Source organism: Mus pahari, chromosome 2 (genome assembly GCF_900095145.1).
Source record: "Mus pahari chromosome 2, PAHARI_EIJ_v1.1, whole genome shotgun sequence".
In the NCBI taxonomy this organism is placed as follows: Eukaryota; Metazoa; Chordata; class Mammalia; order Rodentia; family Muridae; genus Mus; species Mus pahari.
Genome location: NC_034591.1, coordinates 43,819,609 through 43,831,267, shown reverse-complemented (window position 1 = coordinate 43,831,267; position 11,659 = coordinate 43,819,609). Strand labels below are relative to the sequence as shown.

The window sequence follows — 11,659 nt, the reverse complement described above, 5'->3', positions numbered from 1 at the left end:
TGTGTATGTGTGTGTGTGTGTGTGTGTGTGTGTGTGTGTGTGTGTGTGAATTTATGAACATTGTTTCTTTCATCTGGTTTTAGTGCATTTATTTCAATGAAATGTTGCAGGATACAAGTTTCTCCGTTAAAATATAACTAACAATTTGGGTACCCATATTATTTTGGCATCTGTGCTAATTTCTTGTTTGAATGATATAGGATTACATCTTATTCATAGATCATATCTGTTTACACTTAGCCTATCAGAGTGCTATGGTATTCACGGGTGCAGCGTTTAACAACCAGGTCTGTTTTATAGTGCTTTGACATTTCCTTAAGTGCTGCATAAACTGAGTTTGTGTAGGTCCCTTGACTCAGCAAACAAAATAATATATTCCTCTCTTATCCTCTATTTCTCTGCTTGACATTAGCCCACAGTCCCAAGTTTCTCAGTGGCTTAAATTATAGGGACAAACTCTGCACACAAAATAGTTATTTCAGAGTTAGTTCAAGCCAAAGTTATTAAACATCTTGTAACAATATGAGCTTCTGTGTCCTTGCATGTGTATGTGTGTGATTCCTCTGATTTCCCTTTAGAGCCATAGTTCTCTTCAGCATCACATGTAATTTAGAGTAATACAGGATGAGAAGAAGGGCCTGTGCATTGCTGTCAAAGAGGAATATTCCCATAGAACATCTCAACAGGCTTCTCTCTGGACTCCATGCCCACAATTGATTTTCATGCCCAGATTCAATATGCAAAGGAGATATTATACTAAGTCTGGAATTTAAAACCTCTTCAGTAAGAGGCTCTCCAGCCAAGAATCAAGTGTAGTAAACCAGTTTGGAGGAAGGCAAATAAAAGTCCGTGTGGCTTTATAGCATCATATAAATGTGCCAAATTTTATCTCTTACTCGACTGCTGGCCATTTATGTAGTCTCTAGTCCATAGGTATTATGAGAATTTCTGAAAGAGACTTGTTAACATCTCCTTTGTCACAAATACATGAGAGTTTCTCTGTAACATACACCCAATAAGTAATGTCTTATCAATAGGAACAAATTGTTCTTCAATGTAGCACAATTAATTTACATTTTTCCAGAGTGTATACAGCTTTCTGTTATCCAGTAGTTTCCAACAGTTTTGGTTAATATTACCAAAATTGTATTTTGTTTCTGAGATTAGAATGTTAAAAAGTATATTTTTGTGAGAGTGTTGGTTATTTCTGTTTGCCTTCTGTTAATTGAATGTTCTTAATTTTTCCACTTTCAATACTTTACAAAGTAAATATGCATACAAGAATATATATACATATATATGTATATGAGAAATTAATTTTATAATGAAAGAGAGAGGGCAAGAGAGCAAGAAAAGGTGTGGAGTTGGTTGGTGGGGTAGTATGGAAGATCTTGGAGGAGTAGAGCAAGGTGAAACTATAATCAGAATATATCATATGAACAAAATCAGTTTTCAATAATAAGATTAGTGCCTAGGACTACATTTGTCTAGTTTAACAATAGTAAAATCCACAGCTGAGTAAATTTTTCATACCAAACTTACAAGTAGGAACAATTGGTAGTTTTAGATGAGACTAGGTTATTCCCTTAGGAACCAGGAGTGACAGATACAAAACCTTTAACTGTGAATATTATATTGTTCCTGAAGAAAGAATAGAAACATCTAGGAAACAAGCTAGTGGACCTCTGCTCTATCTAAGGAGAAAGAGTACTGGAATGAGCAAGCAACCTGCAGATTCTACACTCCAATTTCAGAAGACTGGAAAGCTCAATGGCCAGAGGCACCAGCCACCAAATGGGCAAACTAAATGTGACTCCTAAGATCCCCATGGTGAAAAGAGAGTATCCTGATTCCCACAAGTTGTCCTCTGACCTCTCTACCACTAGGTTGTAGCATGCATGTTAGCATGTTATACACACAGACATAGGAACACACACACACACACACACACACACACACACACACAAACACACACATTGAGTAAATAAATAAATAAAGGCAGCAGAATGTTTTGGGTTTTTTGTTTTGTTTTGTTTTGTTTTGTTTTGTGGGGTTTTGGGTTTTGAAAGGGTGGGTTTTTTTGTTTTTTCTGTTTGTTTGTTTTTGTTTTTGTTTTTTTTTTAACAATTGAGGATGACACATGGATGGAAAGATCTATGCAGAGAGCTGGGCCCTGTCAACTTGTCACCACTGGCTAATAGGCAACAATTTTCAGGGACATGGAAAAGGGATATAGGGGCCTGCTAAAGAAGGGTGGAGGAGGGCAGACCCCACAACAGTGCTGAGCAAAGAGATGTGGCCAGACCACAGAAGAACCAGTCTTTGACTTCTAACCCTAACTCGCTTTGTGCATCTCAGTTAAATTCTTCCAAAAGGAATACTGAGGGCATTTACTTTCCTTGACCACAGAGAGAACGCCCTGAGAGGGAGGACAGCATCAGGTGTCTCTTCAGCTGTAGGTTGGCTAGAAACAGCACCTTGGACAGAGATTCTTTTCTTGTAAAACTCTTGTAGCAATTATCTGTTCCTGAGGGCTGTGACATGATATTGTAATTGAACAGTTCCTGAGACAGAGGCTTGAAACATCACAGTGTTTGTAAGGTCACTGTATGCAGGAAGGAGCGTGCTTCGCAGAGCAGTATACTACAAAGCAAATGTCATTGCTGTCATTGTATATTTCTCTAAAGACTTTTCGCATTTTATCTCCCTGTCCCATTATGTGCAGAGCCCACACTTCAATCAATCGGTTCCTTAATTACAAGCTATTGTTTCATTATTTCATTTCCTACCTTTTTTTTTTTACATTTTTACTAAAACGCCAAAGCAGATGTTTTCTAATTATAATCATATGTGTAGTTAGAATTTTTAAAATTATATACTATTTTCTTTGCACCATTGAGTTCAGTAGGTCTTGAAGGTTTATGCTTAACAATTGAGCATTTCATTTCATGTTAGATTATTCCTGCCTTCCCAATCTTGAATAATTAAATGTCTATCCAGGCTTAGAATTCATAGAGTCAACAGCTTTCACTTGGATTCCCTCACTATCTATCAATTACTAGAATCTGTCTGTCACTTTTGAAACCACTAATTAAATAGTTGGTGCTTATTCAAAGAGTGCCCCATGACAAGAGAAAATGTATTTCTTCTCTAGCCTTCTTGCATATCTGCGAAAGAGTGCCTTAGTCCTTTAGAAGTTACATGCTTTACTATTGGCGAGCTGGTGAGTTAAGTTTTCTTCCAATTGATCTGGGTTATGTGACATAAGAACCTAGCCATGGAAGGAGAAACAGAAGCAAATATTAATGAAACAAGAACAAGTTCCAAAACATTGGAAAGTATGTAGTAAAGGCATTGGAATTAGCAAAAGAATCGTAGAGAAGCAAAAAAAATACTTCATCTCCATTGGGAGGTCAAGAAAGACTATGCAGTGGTTTTGATGCAGCTTGTCATCTCTGAGTTAGATGATTCAGCACGCACTTTTGAGATTGAACTTCAACAGGTGGGGCCAGCAGGCCTGAGCTTTGGGAATGATGGTGGAATTTCCAAGCAGTCTTCTGTTACCTTTTTGATTTACCCCTAACAATTCGGTTGCAGTGCTCACCCCCCCCCCCAACTGTTGAAGTGCTTGAAAAAAGGGATTCTGAGACTGGCATTAGTATGTCATTTGACAGAATAGAAACACTGCTCAGAGCATTAAAGCACAGTAAAGGATTTATATTTTTTAGTGCTCAAATTTTAAATATGAATATTTTTAGAGACATTATTTAAAGAAGATAGAGAGATACCCAAACAGCACCTTGAGCAGTTAAAGAGGTGAAGAAGAAAAAAAACCAACATGCATATATGATGGATTTCTCTTTATGAAAATGATCAAATGATCTTAGGATCAAGAATCCATACCCAAACGAGATTTGCTTGCATCCCTGTGTGAGTTTGGCCTAACAAGCAAAGCACAGACAAATGCTGTAGCTAGGGAAATGTCTATGTCAAATGTGCGTAAGGAGGATTTGCATCTGCAAAGAGGTGCTCTCTTATACTGAGAGTGCGAAGAGCGCATGCCCGTTTCATATTTGGAAAGCGGTATAGAGCTGCTGAGTCTTTGGCTAGGAGGAGACTTCAGAGTCGAAGCATGGTGCCAACCCAAGTCACCATCTTCTCCATCATCATGTATGTGCTTGAGTCCTTAGTCATAATTGTGCAAAGTTGCACAACGGTTGCAGTGCTGTTCAGAGAGTGGATGCACTTTCAAAGATTGTCACCGGTGGAAATGATTCTCATCAGTCTGGGCATTTCACATTTCTGTCTACAGTGGACATCGATGCTGTACAACTTTGGTACTTTTTCTAGGCCTGTCCTTTTATTTTGGAAGGTATCAGTCGTCTGGGAGTTCATGAACATTCTGACATTCTGGCTAACCAGTTTGCTTGCCGTCCTCTACTGTGTCAAGGTCTCTTCCTTCACTCACCCCATCTTCCTCTGGCTGAGGTTGAAAATTTTGAAACTGGTTCTCTGGATGATAATGGGTGCTCTGATAGCTTCTTGTTTGTCAATCATCCCTTCTGTTGTTAAATATCACATCCAGATGGAATTAGTCTCCCTAGATAATTTACCCAAGAACAATTCTTTGATTCTAAGACTACAACAGTTTGAATGGTATTTTTCCAGTCCTTTAAAAATGATTGGCTTTGGTATTCCTTTCCTCGTGTTCCTGGCTTCTATCATCTTACTCACAGTCTCACTGGTCCAGCACTGGGTGCAAATGAAACACTACAGCACCAGCAACTCCAGCCTGAAAGCTCAGTGCACTGTCCTGAAGTCTCTTGCTACCTTCTTCACCTTCTTCACATCCTATTTTCTGACTATAGTCATCTCCTTTATTGGCACTGTATTTGATAAGAAATCTTGGTTCTGGGTCTGCGAAGCTGTCATCTATGGTTTAGTCTGTATTCACTTTACTTCACTGATGATGAGCAATCCTGCCTTGAAAAAGGCACTGAAGCTGCAGTTCTGGAGCCCAGAGCCTTCCTGAGGCAGGAAACACAGTTAAGCCTCTGGGGTAAGGTGACTTTGCATTGGCACAGTCCCTACAGTGTAATGCAAACTTGAACACAACTTCATTCCCTTTCATGTCCACAGATGGCTGCATCTATACATCATGGCCAGTCTTCCCTGTCTTCTGACCCATTCTCTTCCTGTCCTATCCGTAGTCCTCAGGTTGGTTTTGATTTTTCTCATGATCACACCAACTCTGCTTAGCTTTTGCCACCACTGTAAAATTAAATATGGGGTGTTCTATATATTACAGTCAAAATCATTCTCACAATTGTTGATTGCTTCACAAATTCATATAAATCCCCCTTCCTGTCAGGAATTTATTGTCTATGCACTTAATGCACACCATATTAAGCCATTAATTCCCCATTCCTAACTTGAGTTTAAGAAGGAAAATGTCTTACCATTGCCCACACCATATTCTGCTGCTTCTGGATTTTTATGCAGTGATTTACACACACACACACACACACACACACACACACACACGTGTGCGCGCGCACACACACACACATGCACACACAAACAACCTTGCCCCTCTCTCTAAATATTGACCCTTTGGTCCTTTATAAGTCTAGTAGAAAGTTAACTCTTCTTTATTTCATTGACCAAGACATTGTATTCGTCTCCAGAATATCATTTACTCACTCTAGTCTCATCCATGATATCCCTAAATATAAGTGATTTCAGTGGGCAAAAACTGACAACAGTCATTGCCTTGATTCTTGATTTAATTGCACTGTAATTTAGAGCAAACATTCTGTAACATTAACTTGCAACTACTTCTTTTAATTTGTTTAGTTATTGCCCTATAGAACACAGAGAGCCAAGAATCCATCTTAACAACACAGGAGTGATGCCAACCTACATTTTCTGCACCTTATTGTTCTGTGCTTGTAACAATCCAAAATTTCCCCAGTTGGGTAAGAATATAGGAACCTCAGAGAAATCCATTTTGAAATCACCCATAAGACATCATTGTTCAATATGTATTACTTGAAACTTCCCCTAACAAGTATCAGATCTTGGCCTTTACAGGGTCTTACCTAGTCTTACCTTGCCATTACATATTTTCTCTTCATCTCTTTATTTTGACTGATTCTCTAACAACCAAATATCTCATTAATAGATAACTCTGGATGCTCATGTCTCAGCCTTAATCTACCCCAGACACTTTCAACGTGTTTCTGCTAAACACAGTCACCTCTCTTTCTGTGTTCTAGTGACAAGGTAGGGAACACAACTTTCCAACTTTTATACATGCTGGGCATATTTGGTGAACTGGACTTCTGGCTCTTCCTTTAGAAGACGGAGACTGCTCCTGAAAGCAAACCATCAAGTGAAGACATGGATATGGGTAACTCATGGCTGGTTGTGAACACAAACTTTGGTGCCTAGAAAGAAATGGATATTCTTTTCATCTTGAGTGTGTCACTCTGACATATTTTCCATGTTGAATCCATATTTGATACTGAGAGCATGAATGTAAGTAAAGCCTAAAAGATTACTTCCAAAACTTCCATTCAGTTTTTCTCAGCAGTATCCCTGATATTGCATAGGAAAGAAAAAAAAACATGCTGCCCCACTTGAAGAAGGATGTGGTCCATGCCATGTGGATATCTCCCAGGCTACACTGGCTCAGCTACAACTGAAGGTGGGATGGAAAAATAGTATACTTGGTAATGCTGAGCGGAGTCTCACCTGAAGGGATGCTGAGCAAAATAAATCTTAACAATGTGGCCAAGGTCTCCAAGGAGTGGTTTGTAAGCTTGTTAGGAGTTAGATTGTAAGAGTTTGGGATTCTTTCAGAGTGGGTTGAGCAAGAGCCAGGAAAACTTGGATACCTTTGTTATTTGTATCTATATAGAAAAGGGTCTTTGCATGTTCCAAAATCTCAAATAGCTAGAAGGAAGGACTGTTCTCTTTACAAGTATATAAATAGAGAATGAGCTAAAGAACCCCCTCGCACCCACCGCCACACACAGGGATACTATTCCAGAAACTAGGGAGTATTTTTGGTGTTCTCACTATTTTCCTTTTTTAAAAAAAGTGCAATGGAAAACTTATCCATGACATGCATGAGGTTGGAGTGTTAAGAACAGCTGAAGGATGAGGAAGCCTGAAAAAAAAAAAAAATAGAAACAGAAACGATGCTTGTCCTATATATCTGTGACACCCACAGGTTCCCAAGGAAATCTTCCATCTCATTTCAAAGGACAAGTCAAGATCACCCAAGCAACCCAGCTGGAAAACAGACTTAAGAATGTTAAATTCATACTAATGACTATTTCTCACTCTAAAACCAATGCAAATGGATAGCAAACGAAGGGGTGCTTTCTTAAGGGACCAAAGGGTTTTAATCCAGAAAAGAAAAAGATAAAAAAGCGAGATGCTACAGAAAAGCAATAGAGAGAATGTGACCAAGAACAAGGCAAATATTCTCTTAGCTTGGTACTAAGAGGCTCATGTGTTTCTGTTGTTCAGTCTTCAATACTGTACTGTATGTTAGGCTCACTCTGCCTTCGCAGTGAGTGTGTTGTGCTTACTGGAATTGAGAAAGGTATGTTTCTAGGTTTGGGGCACAAACATTTAGAAGCCCATTGGTAGCAACAGTGAAATTAGGAAAAACCCCATGAGCACTGCAGGCTGGCACCTGCAAATATTATTCACTATGAACACATCAAATTATTAGTAACTTGAAAGTAAATCTTTGCCCTTTATACAGTGCCCCCATGGTCTTGGTGAATGACTTAGAATACGGTGGAGATGGGCAGCAATGGTGAATTTCCAATAACACGTATCACAGAGTCTGTTCATAATTAGCCTCACCCAAATTTTATTTGTTAGATCAAAAATCTTTCTCCTTTACCCACACTCCTACTAAGTAGTGTGCATGGGTGTGTTTGCATCTTTTGACTCCTCTTGGTAGTCAAGAGAGTCTATCACCGGTCTCTGAAACACCTGCCAAGTCTTAACTCCCAATAATCTACAATGTAAACCTCAATGTTTGCATGAGGTTTACGCATCTCCTCACTATTTCCTGAATGTCAATACCCATGCACAGGATATTTGCATAGGCTGCCTCCAAGCCTGGGAAACACTCTCCTTGCATTTGCCAGGTTTTGCCTTTCCCATGCAGCGTGCCCTTTTAAAAGGCACCACCTTTCTAGGCCTACTGCTATTGCTGCTTACACATGAATGTCAAATCTACCACAAGCCTTAGTCCCTCAGAATTATTTCTCTTTCTACTACAGGATGTGGTATCAGTGAGAGCTTTGTCACATTGTCAAATTCTACCTTTATCTTAAAGTGTGCCTTTGTAATAGTTTTCTGTGCACAGAAATTAAATTACAATAGGATGGGTAACAACTCTGAATTCTGGAATTTAAAATTAAGTAAATAGTATGTAATATTATGACTTCTTATGCTTTCAATCTACTGTACCCTACCGGGAAGGCAAAGATAGATAGCAGTGTGATCAACATGTGCTCTTCGACAAAATCAAGTTGCTGATAATGTGTTGCTGATGATGCCCACGGTAGATCTGTCAGAACACCTCTGACCATTTTTTGCTTTGGAGAAGCCCTGGTCGGGGCTGGGATGTTTCATAGCAGATCCACGTAGACACATGTTAAGAAGAAAGCTGCTTCTCTCTTCCTTCCCAGGGAATAGTAAAGCTAGAAAAGCTCTTGTGTTCTAAAGAACAGGAAATAGCCTGCATTTCCACTACCTCCTATACAGAGGGCACCTAAACACTTCACCAAGCAAGACACCTCTTTACTTTCTCCTACTTCCTTCAATTTGATAATCACTTGGAAACAGAAGAAAGAAAAAGATGTGGTAGACCAATTAGCAACAATCTTTCAAGCTCTCAACTTCTTAGACCAAAATAGGTGAAAAAAATAATTTTTAATTGGATATGAGAATAATGTTTAGGTTGATAATCTTAAAAACCTTAGCATAAAATCATTTTCATAGACCCATGAAATTTATAATGTTATCTGTAGTTGAGAAAGGCAGTTATAGAAAAATATTTATAATTAGAATATTTTGAGGGTTTTTTTTTATGAGTTTGGCCTAATCATTAAGTTTGTTATAAGAAGTACAAAAGTTGGTGAACTATAGAAGGTCCTGACATTTTCACCTAAGGTTTAGTGCCAAGTACTCTGCATTATATTTAGATCCTGCTTAAAATTATTTCAAGATGACACCACTTTTCAGGAGCTAAGCCAAGGTCCCCTTGCAGATTACCTTAGTTCTTTGTCACTGTAGTCACATCAGATTCCTGATGGAGCATCATGAAATCTAAGGCTTTATAACAGAATCCTTCCACCTCTTGTAGAAAATTCTTAACCTAGCGTTTTATTCTCATGCCATTCTGATGCTCATGTTTAAATTTTATGTGTTTTTTTTTTTCATATGAACTTGCATTTCTATTGTAAATTATGGTGATCAATTTTCAAATGTTCTGTTACTTTAAAAGAAGACAAAGAGGGACAGAGTGGGGGTTTGGGTGGGAGATAGACAAAGAAGGCTGATACCTTCAAGAAAGATGCTATCAAAAGTATTTAGCAACAAAATATTTATAATATAATTATAACTGTTAACCATAGTTTTAATATTTTACAGTTTCACTTTTGTTTCAGAAATGTATATTAAAGAGAATCTGAGGAACATTTTTCTCATAGACTGAAGAAGAATACACACAATTAATAAGGTATAGCACATTTCAGTGATTCGAAAGCTTCCACACAGGAAAGGGTGTACATTGTAGGCTTTCTTCATGGAGCTGCTACTTGGACCCAAGACTTGGTTATCATTCACTTGCCAAATCCCCCAAACGCAGGGCAATATATCTCTGAGATAGTTTCCTCTATTTCAATAAAACTTCCAAAATTGATCCTGAGTATGAATTGGCTAGCTTTAATGGCAATCATTGGATAAACAATTTCAGTGCCAAGTTTCACTAAGTTGATATTTTTGATCATATGTATATTAAAATGTCAGGCTATCCATCGATTGGATCATTTACATTCTTTGGGGATCCATTCTCTAAATTTGACTTTAAATGTGGATTCTTTTTCACAATAAATAAGTAAATGAGCATTTATTTTAAAACTATGTTAGAGGGAACTGAATTCCAGCCAAGGTAGTCAGAATGACTGAGAATAATCACTTACATATTTACAAGGGAAAGTGACTCTTCAGATTTAAGTTTAAAATTAGAAGAAAGATAAATTTCACAAGCTTTCACTCCTAAGGCTAAAGATAGGCTGTGTAGGTAGTTATTTCTGAACTCGTTGGCACATCACCACCACCAGTACTTGAGGGTTTGAATGAGGCTCACTCAAAGAACTTGGAAAGAAGGTGGTCTTCTGATATGAATCAAGAAATCTGCTTTCCTCCCTACTTCTTCCCTAAATGCAACAATTTAAGAATTATCCACAAGATGGATGGCTCAAGGGTTCTTCAATCAAATTCAGGATTTCTATCAAAGCACAGTTTATGCTATACTGAAAAAGAAGTGGGTAAGTCTTAAAAAGAAACAGGAAAATTAAAAAAATGTCACAGCCAAACAAAAAGGTGGTACACATATAAGCTAGGTCTATGATTGGTCAGTTACACCTGGAGGAGGGCAACATTCAGTCTGCTCATTTGAATGCCACCAAGTCTTACCAACAACTCCTCTACCCAGTAAATTCAGGTCACCTCAGTTTCCCCAGGTTTTACTTTGTTCACACGTTCGTTCACTTCCTCTGCTGATGGTTACTTTTGTTGCATATGTTAGATCATACTTAAAATTATCCCAAGATAATATCACTCCTCAGGAACTAAACCAAGGGCCCCTTTCAGACGACCTCAGTTTTCTATCACCATCATCACCATGGTTCACACATCGGAATCCTGATGGAGGCTGTATCCAGGCACATACGTAGCCATGAGTGAAAAATATAGCTGTCTCCCGAGGGGCTCTGCCAGTGCCTGGCAAATACAGAAGTGGATGCTCACAGTCATCCATTGGAAGGAGCACAAGGTCCCCAATGAAAAAGTACCCAGGGAGCTGAAAGGGTCTGAAGCCCTATAGGAGGAACATCAATATGAACTAACCAGTACCCCCAGAGCTCCATGGAACTATACCACCAATCAAAAACAAAAACAAAAACAAAACAAAACAAAAAACAAAAACAAAAAACAAAAAACATGGTGAAACTTGTGGCTCTAGCTGTATATATAGCAGAGGATGGCCTAGTTGGTCATCAACAGGAAGAGAGGCCCTAGGTCCTATGCAGGTTCTATGCCCCAGTATAGGGTAATACCAGGACCTGGAATGGGAGTGGGTGGGTTGGACAGCAGGGAGAGGTTGGGAGGGGATAAGGGATTTTTGAAGGGGAAACTAGGAAAGGGGATAACATTTGAAATGTAAATAAAGAAAATATCTAATAAAAAAAAGAATTGAACAATGCCCCAAAAAAAAAAATTCTTTATCCTATCAAGAGTAAATACAAGATAAATAGCTTAAGGTGCAAGGAGGCACCACCAGATTCCGTGCCCAGGCTTAGGATCTTGGGATTGATGTTTGTTCCTTGCATTGATTGATCTAACA

At 38.6% G+C, this 11,659-nt stretch overlaps 1 protein-coding gene across 1 annotated transcript; it reads left to right on the top strand.

Moving 5' to 3' along the window:
* The first annotated feature begins 4,132 nt into the window (after positions 1 to 4,132).
* Tas2r16 (taste 2 receptor member 16) lies at positions 4,133 to 5,032 on the top strand. The gene has a single exon (XM_021191909.1). The coding sequence runs from the start codon at positions 4,133 to 4,135 to the stop codon at positions 5,030 to 5,032; it is 900 nt and encodes a 299-aa protein (XP_021047568.1).
* The last annotated feature ends 6,627 nt before the right edge of the window (positions 5,033 to 11,659 follow it).

What these genes read in the sequence shown, in the direction of transcription:
- Tas2r16 (XM_021191909.1), top strand. Translation starts at nt 4,133, where the DNA reads ATGGTGCCAACCCAAGTCACCATCTTCTCCATCATCATGTATGTGCTT.